The sequence below is a fragment of the Typopeltis vanoorti genome, chromosome 19 (genome assembly GCF_054136105.1).
Source record: "Typopeltis vanoorti isolate ZY-2024b chromosome 19, IOZ_Tvanoo_1.0, whole genome shotgun sequence".
NCBI classification, from domain to species: domain Eukaryota; kingdom Metazoa; phylum Arthropoda; class Arachnida; order Uropygi; family Thelyphonidae; genus Typopeltis; species Typopeltis vanoorti.
This window is the reverse complement of record NC_143567.1, coordinates 26,765,914-26,782,391: the sequence shown is the minus strand read 5'-3', so window position 1 is coordinate 26,782,391 and position 16,478 is coordinate 26,765,914. Positions and strand designations below refer to the sequence as shown.

The following is a 16,478-nucleotide window of genomic DNA, read 5'->3' as shown; positions in this document are numbered from 1 at the left end:
GTTTGATTTAATTCCTTTGATAGAAGGGAGTCCAAAGAACAGATTGCATTTACTCTGTACAAGACTTTTGATAATACCTGTTTTGTTTGAAGAGGTGAAGCTGAGTGGATATACCTGCCAGTGAAGATAGGCTTCCTGTAGATGGAAAATTCAATGTTGCTTGTAGTTACAGATTAAAGTATCTTCACGTTCAATAGTGAACTTGACACACTTGTATAATGAGTTTATTCTTTCCAGAAACTGAAGTAGAAATAACAGAAGTAATTCTGTTTCGGAGTTGGACCAGACTGCAAATATATCAACAAACCATAGCTTTCCAGTTGGCTTTCCAAATGCTCCATGAAGTAATCAGCCAAAATGGGTGAGAAGACTGTCCATGGCTGTTCCTTCTATTTGCTGATATAATTTGTTCTACTAATTGAAGTATCTTCATTGATGTTAAATTTAAACAATTTAACATTGGGGAAAATCATCTTGTAAAAACAAGTTTATTGGAGAGGTATGTTTGTAAATTGAGAAACTATATCAAGAGACCATAATCTGAGTCTAGTAAGTGAAGTCTTTAATTTTCTCCTTGATGTCATACTGTTTTTAATATAAGAGTTAGTTTGGCCAATGAGGTTTCAAAGAAGATTCAAAAAGTTCAGTTAGATAAGTAGAACCAATAATTAGAAAAGATAAGTAAAAACAAATCAACTGTTGGATTTAGTGGATAACCAGATTTTGTACACCTTATGGTTTTCTCCACACACACAATCAGGGTCATTCGTTCCATACAGCAAGTGTACTTCATGGAAATGATTAGCTCTCCCCACCACCATACGACAAACTAAATCACAGTATTTTCTAATTTACTAAGTAAAAGTGACAAGTGAAATAGCTTCTTAAAACCAAATTGAACTGTAGATTTTTTTTGTGTGTACTTTCTCAGAAATTGCATCGCGGATTCATGGATTTAATTAATGAAATTGTAATGAGTTAGGAAATACCAGTGAAAGACTGGTCACCAGAATATACTCCCAGACAGTATTGTAAGATGTAGATCCTGTATATGTATTTAGAGAATTGTTAGTGTAGACAGTAACCATTTCTTTGGGAATGGTTAGTTGGAGGTGAATAAGGATGTTTTTGATTATAAGATTTAATGGAATAAAAACAACACAAATAAACATGTTTAATCAATCCTATATTTCATCTGTCACTGAGACATCATCAGGGAACATATTAAAATTTTAAAAACATGCACAAAACAATAAGTGGAAAAGATTAGACTGAAAGCCTGAAGTCTTTTGAGGGAAGTTAATAGTCTCCAATCTCTGTTCTATCCAGCCTGAACTTGCTGTCGAACTTTCCTTTATCAGATCTTCATAATGCCAGAAAAGATAAAATTAATTGTTCTTCCCATCTCCTCACCTCTCTCTCAACATGCTGACTATAGTAATGCCATCATTGTTCCTTGTATCCAGGACACCTCAGAAAAAATAGCTAGAACTTAAATTAGATTCTCTGCATCTCTTTTTCACTATTCCATGTATTTATAAAGTTTCTTGTTCTTGCAATTTATATGGCAAAACTAGGAGATGTGCAAACATCTGCCTAGAAAAACATTTAAAAAAAAAAAAAAAAAAAAAAAAAAAAAAACATTTACTGCCATAAGTGTGATTAGTCAGGACTAGCTGACCATGCTTTGGATACCTTGCATAAAATCAAATGGAAGAAAACTATGCTTCATCACAACAAATGCAAATTTGAAAGCCTTTTTATAATCAGAAGCAGATTTAGAAAACTGACCTAATCTTAATAAATATGGTTGTATTAAATCTCCCAAGATTTGGGAAACTCATTCTTAGGCTTACCAACAGATAAGGCTAGCCAATAGTACTTAGAGGACACCCTCATAGGACTTTAGGCTTTCAGTTTAATCTTTGCCACTTATTGTTTTTACAGTTTTATTATTGTTTCCCTGATGATGTCTCAGTGATGGACAAAGTATAGGATTGATTAAATGTGTTTAATTATTTATTTGTGCTGTTTTTACTCCATTACTCCACATATAAGTCAAGTTGAGGTTATTTTGCTCTTGAGAGTTCTGCATATTGATATTTAAAATGAAATTTCATCTGAATAATTTATGAACATTCCTCGTTTCATTAGAATATGCATTTCCTTACAGTTAGTTATACATTATGTACTAATAATTGTCTGGAACATTCCAGGTTTTTTAATAACATAAAAACTGGCGTACAGATAGTAGAAAGCAGTATTTTATTGTAGCAGTTGAATACAAGTGGCATGGCAACACGTGAACTTGCGACTTCAAGGGAGGTGTCATTGGTGGCATGTTCATATGTACCATTTCTGTTCAACTGGAGCATCCAAAATCAACGGTTGGTGATGTGATCAACAAATGGAGATGTTCTGGCATCACTAGTACAGGAAAACACCCAGGGTGGCTGTCAAAAATTACTGACAAGACAGGAAGGTGTTAAAATGGGTGGCATGCAAAAACCGCCTGCATTCGGCGCAGACCATCTGTAATGAGTTCCAGAGCACCACTAATGCCATGGTGAGCACTAATACTGTACAAAAAGAACTCCATTTACTGGGTTTCCACAGAAGAGCAGTGGTACACAAGCCGAACATAACGAATAAGGCGGCTCGTCTGGTCTGGTGCAAAGTGCGTGTGAATTGGACAATTTACCAGTGGAAAATGGTACTCTGGAGCGATGAATGAAGGTTCACCTGTTTCCAGTCTTGATGGTAAGGTGTGGTGGCAGCCTGGTGAACGCTTGTTACCACAGTGTTGTACCCACAGTAAAGTTTGGTGGAGTAATGGTATTGTGTGCATTCACCTGGTTTGGAGTGGGACCATTGGTCATTGTCCATGGTTCCATGAAGGCAGCTCAGTACCTTGATATTCTGGATAATCAGGTGCTGCCTACACTGTAGAGTTTTTATGGAATGGACCCATGTTACTATCAAGACAACAATGTCCCATGCCACAAAGCTTCAGTTGTTGTGGAATGGTATGAAGAGATGGGTGTTAACCCACCTGCCTCAATCCCATCGAACACCTGTGGGATGAATTGGAGCAGCATCTGTCACTGAACTAAGTGCTGCTTTGGTGGAGAACCTCCCTCAAAAGGTGTAGGAGGTAATAAAAACCGAAGGTCGCATACCTGATATTAAGGTTCACCTGCTGGTATCAGTTGTAAATTGCTCAAGTGTCTGGACAATTATTGGTAGATACTGTACTTTATCAATACTCTTAGTATTGATGAAAGCATTGTTTGAAAGACCTAGATTACAATCTTGTCTATAATGCAAGAAACCTTTAACTCTGCAAAGGTTGCAGCTGATCTAACAGATACAAATTGTTTAATATAAATATTCTTATACTATATCTAGTGTATAACTTGGAGGTCATGAGTAGCTGCGCATGCATATATTAAGAGTGATATTCCACACTGTTTATGCGGTCAGTTTGGTTTAACACGTTTTATGTAAAGGTGTGTGATATTTCATAGTAAATGGTATCTGAGAGATACCACAATCTCCAATGTCAGTATAGTATTGGTTTAGTTTTTTTTTTTTAGTTATTTATTTACCATTGAAAATGGCTGGAAAAATATATCGATTGGTAATCCATCGGATGTTGAAGAGATTCCGCGATTTTGTTACTCGAGTCCGATGATGAGAATGATAGTCGAATGTGAAAGTGATATTTGATAGTAAATTGCATCTGAGAGATACCACGAACTCCGATATCAGTATAGTATTGGTTTAGTTGTTTTTTTCTTTGTTTAATAATTTCTAGATTGTAACTGAAAATAAACCATCATGTATTATATTTGTAGTGTTTTTTTTAAAGTTTTATCACATTTTAGCACATACTAATAAATGTATCTCTCAGATACATGCAACCTACGCTGCAATTTTGTCTGCCACGACCTCTGCAGGGTTAAGGGTGTGCTCTTCATTATCAAAATGAAAATTTCTTAGTCTTATACTGAGGTAATGGGAGTAATCAAATTCATGATATGTATCCTGAAGAGGTGTACAGGAATGCCATTACAGTTTTACATGATTTAGTTTACATTATTACTAACTTGTCAATTGACAAGTATTACTTGTCAGCACTCTGATATTGTCATATGTTTCAGTCTTCTAAGGCATTTGGACTGAATCAGTTCACCTAGATCGTGGTCTTTCTCAGTCTTTTTTCTCAAACACTTGTTTTGCTATTCTTTCTGCTCCCGTTCTGTTCAAACCAAAAATCAGCAAAAAAAAAAAAAAAAATCAGCATTCAAAAGTGCTAACACACTTTCGAATGCTGACAGTGTCAAGCTCTTTCCTAATATCATTTTTAATGATTCTGCTATTGATGCCATCTGTTCATTCCTGGAATTTTTCTCAGAGCTCTTTAGTCTAGTATCTGATACAGGATTTATTTCTGACCCAACTCTCAGATCCATAACTTTAAACTGGTTTGACCATTGTCATGCATATAGCTAGTTTTTGTTTTGGATAATTACTCTTATTCCATATAAACTTATTTAACTGTCTTCCTACCATACAAGCTTTGCTTATTCTTTTGTCTGTTTCCATATTTCATCACTAAAAAACTGCTTAAATAGCTAAAATATTTTACTTGTTCTATAGGTTCTCCATTGAGAATGCAGCTGAAGTTTTCTATGCCCCTGCCTATCGGGCAAATATTCCTGGTGTACGGTGCACATCCATGTAATATCTGTATCACTGATTATATTTTTGCATCGCATGATTCCTAAAATTAAACACAATATATTAATGCTTCATGAAGAGGACATTTTTCAATGAATAAACATTGCATCATATTTGCATTAATAGCCCAGGTGTGCATTCGAGATACATATAGACAGTGAAGCAGGTCAAATTCTTAGCAATCCACTTCAATAACACCTCTTCCAAATCAGTGCCTGTTGATTGGTTATTGTGTCAACCAATCCAACTGAACATTGTCATTTGTCACGAGTTGCCGTTTTTGTTTTCTGAGTTTCATCTGTTTGTGCGCATAAGTTTTTATACATAATACAAGTTTTTAATATATAATTTTTCATAAATTTATAACTGTTTTGCCCATATTTACAATGGGAAACAATGTTAACGATCTTATGGATGTCTCGTTTTCTGCCAGAACTTTTTCAGATTGCATGACTGTAGTCGAAGGAGGTGAGCCTCGTCTTCCTCTTCCAAATTAACTGAACAAGCACAAAGATACAAAAACTGAGTACATGAGACATTCTTATTTCACAATACAATACAGTAGAATAGTTAAATAGATGTGAAATGTAGTCGAGACTTTTGTTGGCCTTGTTCATTATTCTTCACAGAGAAAGGTATTTGAAATAAGCATGGATATTCCAACCTTAATTATTTAACACACCAGTGCAGAAACATGAGCTCTCCCAATTACATGTTCAGTCATTTTTAAATCTTAAGATCTTTGGAAAACAAAGAATTGGCACTCATTGACAAACAAAGAAAAATTGAAGTTACCTGTCATAATGAACAGGTAAAGAAAAATACATTTTTAAAAAGATTAATTGATGCTGTATGCTATTTGGCAATCAAGAGCTTCTTTTGAGAGGTCATGAGCCTGAAGATTCAGCTAATTGAGGAAATTACATAGAATTTTTAAATTGCTTCATGAGTATGATCCTCTTTTAGACAGTCATTTAATATTTCAAGGAACTTCTTCCACAGTTCAAAATGATATTAGTGCTATATCTGATGTGGTTAAAGATGTTATACAGTGTGTTAGTTGCATCTCTTTTGGTAGAATTTTATTTCTAAAATTAGCATTTGTGTCTGGATGATATTGAATATCTCAAATGCAACTCAAACTGATTTCAAGTTTTAAAATACCTTTTTTTTTTTTCTTTTTCAAATATTTATAAAGTAGCTGAAAAAATCTTTTGCTGGACTTCAGAACCTCCTCTCATTTGGTACTTCTATTAAGATTTGTAAAAGTTCAGTTTTTATAAACATTGGCTATTCTAGCTTAACTGGTTGATTGCTCTTGCATAACAATTTTTTCATATTTACACATTGTATTTATCATTCATATTATATTTGGCTAGGGATCACAGGAATAAATTTTGTTTAGATTGCTGTGGTGAATTTTCTTTAGCATTGTGTCTATGGAACTTGGGTCAGATTTTCTGCTGATGTGTTTATTTTATTTGTGTGGGGATCTCCATTCCTTGACTGCCCCTGGTTGAGCCCTCCTAATGAGGGATTAAGAACTGTATCCTATGACTGTAGCCTGTGTGTTCACTGGGCCTGTTTTGCCTGCTTGTGGGATGAAAAACCTCAGATAAACTGGGGGAGGAAAACCCTGCTGTCCACACCCAAGACTGACTAACTTGGCCATGGCTGAAGATCCTTAAGCTCCTCAAGTCGATGGGAATCAAACCTAGGACACTCCTTCCCCAGGCATATGGTTGCGAAGCACATAGCCACTATGCTAACCATGCGGACTGCTATTGTGTTGAGTGAACTTTATGTAAACAGCATAAAATATAATATCTTATGTTGGGAGGATTAAATTCCACACATTTAAATGAGTTCTACTGACAACCAACCCTGGTTTTTGACTGTGTCTGGATGTTAGCAGTTAATTTTAAAAATATTTTGAAAATGCATTTTCAAACTTAGTTGATTCTTGACTAGTAATTGGTTTCTAGATTGTGTTGGATGTCTTTATTGTGTATTGCCTAGAGTTGTGTACTGTTTATCATCACTTTATTGACTTTTTTTTTTTTTTTCATTTTTGATATTCATAATTTATTTCCCTTTAATTTTTTGTCAATTTTTATTAATTTTTTCTAATATTTTATGTAGAATTTTAATTAATTTTTTTAATTTTTATTTTTTTTAACATTGAACTTTAAGTTGAATGGTATGCATGTATTACAGCCCTTATTTATTTTTTCCTGTTTGTTTTATTTGATGAAATATTTCACACTCCCTGCATGACAACATATAACATCTTTAGAAATAGCAACTTTCAAAATGCAGTATCTGCTCTATACTCTACTAGCAATGCCTTTGGCACTGCTGGAAGTAATGGTACTCCATCATCAGAAGTCAATGGAGTGAAAGTGGATGAGAGTGTCAGAAAAGCTGTAGAAGAAGAAGCTGCTGTTATGAACCAACTAAAGGTAAGATTTTTTAGAAATATGTGTATCAAGAAAGATATTTTCTTTGCAATGTTTTTAAAAAAAGCTTTAAAACATCTGTTATGTTTAGTTTTGATTTAAAAGTAAATACTATACATCCCAGCAGGTAAGGGTGAGGACATGCAAAGATTTCCTTATTTGGGCTATTGCCACTTTGAATCGAAGTTCACAGGTTGCATAAATACGAGGATTGCACTTGTATGGAGATATTGCATTACTGGTTTACTTTCAGATACTTATATTGATATTCCATTTATATTGAAGACCTGAAATGGCTTGCAAAGTTCCCAAATTATCTGACTTAGTCTTCTACTCATTGCACCAAAATTTTTACTGAGTTGCCAGTCTTTCATGAGTGGATTGATATTTTTTGTTAATTTATTATACTAGTTATTTATGAATTCCTGTATTATTAGGTTTGCATTTATAATATGCTATTTGTTTAGAATTGTGGCCACTGTATTTAAAAGGCTGAGGCGTGTGCGTGCATGCACGTGCATGCTGTTGGTATATTGTCTGTGTTCTTTGGCTAGTTAGCCTGTGACAAGATGAAAAGTGAGCATCTCTTTGAGGAAAAACTTGCATTAGATGGCATTAGAATCCAGATCTTTCCAACAGAAGGGAATTTCCAAGATAGCTGTAGAGGCAGGCTCTTAGCATGCTGGTACCATAAATACAAACCTAATTTGGTGGTGGGGGGAGGGATTAGAAAAAGAAGCAACTCCATTAATAATAGTTGAAAATGCATACAAAGATTGTTATAAAAAATAGAAGCAGATACAAGAAGAAAGTGACAGTTTAGAATTAAACTATCACTGGATGGTAGCTCTAGATTGTTTTCTTTCAATATTTATGCTATAAGCTTATTTCAGCATCTAAAGGACTATTACTAACATTCTCTTCCTGGGTCTTCCTATCTCTTTTTCCCTTCAGGTTTATATTTATTTCTTTTAGTTATTTTCCCATTTCAATTCATTATGTTCTGTTTATCAGTTAAGTTGATTGCTTAGAGAAAAACAGATGAACTTCATTTTGATAAGGTAGCTATGGAAATGTATAGTAGGAATTTGCAAATCTGAAGTTGAAATGCTTACAGATTTTCTTATAGAATTTCATATATCTTGTACATTTTGGTATAATCCCATATGTTAATGTTGGTGGTTAATGTTCGAAGGGAGTGAAGCTTTGACTCTTGCTCTTAGAGTATATTTGACATTTAAAAACAAATGCTTGTAAGCTGATCTGATATCAATATACTGAACAAATACTGTCATCATATATAGATACTGCCATGCATGGCAAGATTTTAGAATCATCACTTAGAATGTTTAAGAGACATTGCTCTTGAAGATTTTATCTACTGGCATTGGATTTTGTTCTGATTGTTTACTAATTTTACACTTTTATGTCTCATATACATGCATAAGGTGACAATTTCCTGGAATATCAGCTTCATACTGTTGCATGTATGATAAGTCAGACAGAACCATGTGACCATGTTTGGATATGTTTGTTATTGCCCTGAGTTGCATCAAAACAACCAAGCCAGTAGTAAAGCTGCAGTAGGGTTTATGTATGTTACTTTTGGCAGAAATTAGTGAATGGAATTTAGGACATGAACAAAGCTTTGTGCAAAAGAGCAAGTGAAACTGTAGATGTGTTAAGAGTTGTTTATGGTGATGTTGCCATGAAAGTATAGTGTATTTGAGTGGCATGAGTTAAGGGAAGATGCGATATGATAAAAAAAACAAAAAAAAACTGGGCAGCCACAAACTCATTGAACATGTGAAAATGTAAATAGTGTTGTAGTTAGTTAATTTAGTGTGACAAATGATTAAGTGTATAGTTAATGGCAGAAGAATTAAAATCATCAAATTCCTGACATGTACCCTCAAGGGGTGTACAGGATATGATAGTACTACATGAAAAACATATCATTACTAATGTCCTATCTACAATTTTCCTTCAAATCAGTCTGTTACCTGTCAAAACTCCAACATTATCAGATTTTATATTTCTATCTACTAAGGCACTTTTTTTTGTTATAGTTGTTCGTGGTGTTCCAGTTGTGAAGAAAGATTGATCACGAGAAAAAAAAAAAAAAAAAGATCAAGCTGTTGCTGATCTCCACTCAAAATTCATGAAGCTATCTTTGCAAAAAAAATTTTCTCATTCCAAAATCTTCCTCTTTCTCTAATTTTAATTCTTCTAAGGCATTAAAATTAAAGAAAGAAATAGGAATGATTTGGGGATGAAAAAAATTTTTGCAAAGATGGTTTCATAAATTTTGAATGGCGATCAGCAACAGCTTGATCTGTTTTTTTTTTTCCTGATCAATCTTTCTTCACGGCTGGAATACCATGAGCAACTATAAAAAAAAAAAGAAAAGCTGTTCATGATGATGGAACCTAAAGAAGTCTGATAGGAAAAGGATAGCTGCCTTTGAGATGTGGTGTTACAGAAGACTGTTGATTATATCATATGCTGAAAGGCAGAGAAATAGATGGGTGCAAGAAAGGATCAGTAGAACTTAGGCTCCTTAAGGATATTAACAGGAGAAAATTGGAATACTTTGGACACATTGAAAGGATGGAAGGAAGACTTTCAGAACAGTAATAGAAATTAAAGTTCCTGGAATAGGAAGGGGTAGACGTCAATGAGATGGATGGTTGGTGTGTCTGGAGTGACTGATCTGCAGAGAGTTGAAGCCTCCAAAAAGCACACAACAGGGCCACGTGGTGAGGACTGGTAATAGTAGAGTTACTGAGTGATCACTTTCCAAAAGTATCACCCAAGTGAGGATATCTCTGTACCTATCGTGAATAACTATCGTGAAAATTAAAGTTAATAAATCAGAGGTACTTAGTATATTGCAGAATTTACTAAGTACCTCTGCTGTAGGGTTAGATGGAATATCAGCTTGGGTGTTATGTGAATGTGCAAAGAAATTGTCAACACCTCTTACTTGGTTATTTAACTTAAGTTTGAACTCTGGTATGGTCCCTAGGGAGTGAAAGGAAGGCAAAGTGGTTCCTTTGCATAAAGGTGGTGCTAAGACTGCAGTGGTTAATTACGGACCAATCACCATCTCGAGAGTGGTGGTAAAAGTATTAGAAAAGTTGGTTAAGAACAGAATTCAAGAATGGGTGGATCAGAATATGATACTCTATAGGGGCCAACATGGTTTTGTTAAAGGTCGATCCTGCCTTAGCAATTTATTAACTTTTTACAATAGAATGACATCTGAGTTGGACAAGGGGAATGGCTACACAGTGATACTTCTGGATTTTGCTAAGGCTGTTGACAGGATATCCCATGGAATACTGTTGCACAAATTAGAGCAGATGGGGATGGATACTAAACTGGTGATATGGATAAGAGAATGGCTCATGGAGAGATAACAGAAAGTAGTGTATGGAGGAGCAGAGTCCAGGATGAGGCAGATGACCAGTGGTGTGCCTCAGGGCTCTGTGCTTGGGCCATCATTGTTTAATTTGTGCATAAATGATATAGGAAATGGATTACAGGGAGATATTCAGTTGTTTGCTGATGATGCAAAGTTGGGTAGCACAATAAAAAAATCAAGCTGATGTTGAGAGTTTGCAGGATGATTTAAATAAGCTGGCAAAATGAGCAAAAGGTAATGGATGTCAGTTCAGTGTGGAAAAGTGTAAAGTTATGTGTTTTTTCAATTAAAAGATTACCAGCTGTGTACCACATTGATGGAATGGTACTCCAAGAGATTGATGAGTCTACAGACTTGGTGTTGGTGGATAGGAAGATGAAGTTCAGAAGACACATTGCTAAGGTGTCCAAGATTGCACATAGGATTACTTGGTTATTGTAGAACACACTAGCATCCAGAGATAAAGAGGTTATTATTCCCCTTTATAAGGCGTTGATACTTCCACATTTGGATTACTGTGCTTAAGTGTGGTCACCTGGATTCCTTGGCGATGAGGAGGTAGTGGAGAGGGTTCAGAGGAGAGTGACTAAGTTGGTGAGTGATGGAAAAAATGCTCCCTACATTGATAGATTGAGAGCTTGTGGATTGCAGAGGTTGGTTGATGGGCAGAGAAGAGGGGATATGATAGAAACCTTATTTTATAACATTGATGCAAGGGAAATATTTCAGCTGTGTTGATAGTGATGGAAGAACAACAGGTCATCCCTGGAAATTAAGAAGTGTGGTTAATAAGGGTGTGAGAACTAGATTTTTTGTTTGGAGGCTGGTGAATGAGTGGAATGCATTGCCTGACTTAGTTGTGAGTTCTTCGTCTGTAAATGAATTCAAGAAGAGGTATGATAGATATTGTTTTGATAGTTTGGGTCTCTCACGATGAGTCTACTGACTCCATGGAGATACCCATAATAATAATAATTGTCGCATATAAACATAACATGCTGCTTTGTGAAAAAAAAACAACTGAAGATGCTGGTTTGAAATCCAGCAAAATATAAACCAGTTAATAAACATCTTTTTTATAAAATAGTTTGGTGTTAATACCATTAAAACTTAGTTATAACATTAGACACCTAAGCTTATCAATTAGCATACTGTATCTTTATTTGTATGCCAAATGGTTTATTCCGTTTCCAGCTTCATATAATTTTATTCATATAAAAAGGTAGGTGAATAGGGTACATCTGTCATGTTCCTCTTGATGCTTATTTCCTTTCTGATATTTGTTCTGATTTGTTTTATTTACTGTATGTATTTCTTGAATTTCTGTTTCTATACATATTTCTGTTTTTGCCAATTTACTCTTAATAATCTCTAGTGGAACATTTCAAAAGCTTCAGTTCTTTTCAGTAGTAGTTTTCTACTGTAATGGTCTCACAGCCATAAGAATGCTCCAAACAAATGTTTTAAAATTTTTCATGTCTTATCTTATTTGTAATAAATGATTATTATTGTGTGTGTGTTTTGCCATATTTCTAATTTTCTACCTTCTTGAACAGTTCCTCCAAGGCTTGATTTTACTTGTTCTTATCTTGAATCACTATTTTCTCTTATTTTGTTCTTTTTAACCCACCACTATTATTTCAGTTTTTGCTGCATGTTTATTAAGTCCATAATCCAAACATCTATCTTAATGTTATAAATCCTACTTATGCTCAGCTCTTAACTCTTTCAACAAAATACATTATCTGCACTTTACCTACAGTTCTCTTCATTCTTTGTACTACTTTCATTATATTCTCTTGGTATAAAGAATGCAGTGAATATATATTGCATTAAGCCAATATAGAAAACAGTTTAATGGGTCAAGTTCCAACTAGCCCATTCCTGGTCACTTCTTTGCACTCCTTAAATATCATAATGGTGGTCTCTCAGTTATCTAGTTTTGATCCTTAAGTGTGACCTTCTTGTTCTTGTAGCTGCAAATAAGTTGAATATAGATGAATCTGAATAAACATTCAATTTGTTTTTGGCATCCATATGCACCTTTTTCTTATTTATAGATAATTTTATTTAAAATATATATATATATAAATTAATATATATTTAAAATTATTCATTGTCAAAGACAACTTTTTCTTAGGCAATTGTGTAATGTTGTGTATACAGCAGTATCACTACACACATGCCTACAAATTGAAACTTGCCATGCTGGTTTAAAACATGTTTCAATCATATGAAGATATTTTTATTATCAGTTCCTGATATATGTATAGCTAGGTGTACAGGATACTAAAAGATTTAATAGAAGGAAAAAAAGAAACAATTATGGAGGGAATTTAAGGATAAAGGTAGCCAGTAGACACATGAACAGTACAAGGCACAGGCTGAAAGGGTAACTAGCAAAGGCAAAAGCAGAGAATGAAAGGAAGTTAATGATGCAAGCTAAAGATAATCCGACAGTTAAAAGAATATGTATGGCAGAAGGATTTTAATAAATGCTCTTGGTAGGGAGGTAACTGATCAGTCAAAATAGTAGAATTACTAAGTGAACACTTTGCAAGAGTGTATCATCCAGGTGGTGATATTGCAGGAATGAGAGAGCCAAGAGCTTATATGGGAATTGAGGTAAATGAAATGGAGGTGCATAACATATTACGGAACCTTAATGTGAATACAGCTGTGGGATTGAAGGAATACCATATCGAGTTTCATGTGAAGTGGTAAGAGAATTATCAATGCCCTTGACCATATTGTTTAAAGTCTCAGCTCTGGGTTAGTCCTGAGGGGGTAGAAAGAGGGGGAAATAATTCCATTGCATAAAGGAAGCTCCAAGACTGATGTAGCAAATTACTGACTGATCATAATGAGTTTAGTTTAATCCTTTATCCATGTGTGTGAGCAAACAAAGTTTACACCTGAAAGTGTCTTCAGGACTGGGGTAAGGTAGTACAAGACCAGGCAACTCGTTGCAAAGGTGGTGCATTATGGGAGATACTGAGATAGGAGTGATGAGAGCTTTCTCCACCTTTGCAACGAGTTGCCTGGTGTTGTACTACCTTACCCAAGTCCTGAAGACACCTTCAGGTGCAAACTTTGTTTGCCACACTTGGATAAAGGATTAAACTAAACTCATTATAGTCTAACTAAGTGAAAAATAAACTCTCTGCTGACTGATCAGCATATCAGGAATTGTCAAAGTATTGGAGAAGTTGGTCAAGAGCAAAATATAGGAATGGGTAGATGGAAATGGGATACCTAATGGGGGACAGCTTGGTTTTGTGAAGGGGGTAGGCCATGCCTTAGTAACTTGTTCATGCTTTTGAGTTGGATAAAAGTAATGGGTTTACAGTGATACTGCTGGCCTTTGCAAAGGCCTCTGACAGGATATCACATGGAATTCTAATCAGTAAACTGCAGCACATGAGGATGGGAGGGTGGTTGATGGAGAGATATCAGAGTACTTTATTCAGGAGTAGAGTCCAAAAGAAGGCTTATGACTAGTGGCATGCTGCAGTGTTCTGTTCTTGGACTGCTACTGTTTAAATTTACGTTAACAATATAGGAAAGGATCTGAGAGGAACTGTTCAGTTATTTGCCGATGATGCAAAGTTGGGTAGAGCAATAGTTAATACACATGATGTCAAAATTTTGCAGGATGATTTGGATAGATTGACAGACTGGACAGAATAGAATGGATGTCAGTTTAATGTGGCAAAGTGTAAGGTTATGCATTTTGGGGTGAAAAGATTACTATATACCACATTGGTGGAACCGTACCAGGAAATTGACGAAGCCAGGGACTTGAGTGTTAATGGATAGGGAGTTAAAGTTTAGGGAGCACATAGCAAAAGTGGCTCATCAGATTACTTAGTTACTGAAGAATACTTTAATAAGCAGAGACAAGCAGGTTATTGTTTTCCTCTTTATCAAGCCTTGATGGGATCCCATCTTGACTATTACACACAGATCTGGGTGCCAGGGTTTCTTGGTGATGAGGAGGATCCAGAGGTGAGTGAACAAGATGGTAGCAGTTTATGGAATGAACCTGAAGAGAACAGGTTGAAAATTTGTGGGTTACAGAAACTGGTTGATAGGGGTAATATGATTGAGACATACAAATTACTGGGGGGAGGTTTACAATATTAATTCAGAGGAAATTTTTCAGAACAGGTCTGCTGGTGGTGGGAGAACCAGGGGCCATCCATGAAATTGAATTGTCAGAGTAGGTTGTGGGTGCTGTGACTGTGAATGAGTTCAATGCAAAGTATGATAGATACTGCACAAATGTTGAATAGTTTTTCTTGACATGATGTTTAGGGACTCCCTCGATTGAGTCTAAGGACTCCTTAGAGTAGCCTGTAATAATAATGCTAGTAACAAACTTATCAAGTTACCATTGTTGCCACTTACATTTTGGTTTCTAAGGCACTATTAAGTCAATTCAGTTAAATCCTGGTCTTTCTCTAGGTCTTTTCCTTTTTGTCCTGGCATCATACACCTGTTTTGCTAACCATCCTTACCTATTCTGTTCTGCACAGACATATTTTTGATTGTTAATGTCAAGTTCCTTTGCAAATGTATTAATGTTTAATTCTGCAGTGATTTAATCTGTTTATTCCTCTAATTTTTCTTTATGTCTGTAGTCTCTAATCTTTGAACTGTTATTTCTAGTGTAATATAAGCTTTGAGGAGTCTTTCATATTGCTAGTTCATTGTTTTGACTCATCTCTTTTATTTCATATAGTTATCGATTCACTATCAACATCACAACATACTTAGGTAGTGCATTCCACTCACCAACCACTCTTCATACAAAGAACTTACTCCTCACTCCTCTGCTCACACCCTCCTTATACAGTTTCCAGCAATGGCCTCTTTTTTTATCCCCCCTCTCCTATTTTGTGAAAAATCTCTTCCATGTCGACCTGATAACAGCCACTGACTAGCTTATGTATGTTTCAATCATAACCCTCCCCTCCCCCCTTCCTCCTATTCATGAGACTGCAACTTACATTCTCTCAATCTGTCCTCGTACTCCACATTCCAAAGACCACTGACCACCTTTGTGAATCTTCTCTGGACCCTTTCCGACATATCCTCGTTACCTTGAAAACCCAGTAACCAAATCTGCGCACAGTAATCCATATGAGGCCTTATACAATGCCATCATGACCTCCATTTCTGCATGTCAGAGTCCTCTGCATGATTGCCATTATCTGATGTGACATCTTCACAACTAGTGCAATGTGGCCTCTGAATTTCAGGTCCTTATCCCCCATCACACCTAGATCTCTCATCTCCTCTATTTCCTTTAAAGTTCCCCACCAAGTGTATATTTTGTATGTCATAATTGCTTACCAAATCTCAAAACCTACACTTTGCTACATTGAACTGACAGTTCAATGTTGCAAACACTTACCTTCCCATTCATCTATAATTTGAAGCTACAGTCTTATCGCCACCTTTTATGCAATGGAACAATTTTACTCTCCTTCCACTCTCTTGGAACCTGTGCTGTTGTAAGACTTATTAAACAGGCATGCCACTGCCAATTCCCTGGAACTTGCCCTTATAATGTGTAGTGATATGACATCAAGTTTTATTTATTTCTTCAAATACCTCCTGCTCACTAAAAATTAATTCGTCCTCTGCACTTAATTTCTGCATGATTCCACCCTGATCAGGATGAAACACCCTTATAAATTGATCACCTCAGCCATCTTCTGTAGCAGTTATCATTCTACCACTTTCATCCATTAACTTCATCTTACCATGATCCTTACTTCTACTTGCCACATATCCTTTCCTTCTACTTGCTACATATCTAAAAAAAAAAAAAAAAAACTCAA

The 16,478-nt window shown here is 35.5% G+C and overlaps 1 protein-coding gene across 6 annotated transcripts in view; it reads left to right on the top strand.

Annotated features, from left to right (window-relative positions):
- The window catches only part of LOC150095932 (phosphatidylinositol-binding clathrin assembly protein LAP-like), a 366,280-nt gene that overhangs the window by 215,371 nt on the left and 134,431 nt on the right, over positions 1-16,478 (top strand). For 4 of the 6 annotated variants that reach the window (XM_090409272.1, XM_090409269.1, XM_090409271.1 and 1 more), the window contains exon 11: positions 7,040-7,205. In XM_090409272.1, coding sequence (XP_090265398.1) covers positions 7,040-7,205 — 166 coding nt within the window. The remainder of the gene's footprint in view (positions 1-7,039; positions 7,206-16,478) is intronic. The other 2 variants (XM_090409273.1, XM_090409270.1) reach the window with 1 other exon arrangement.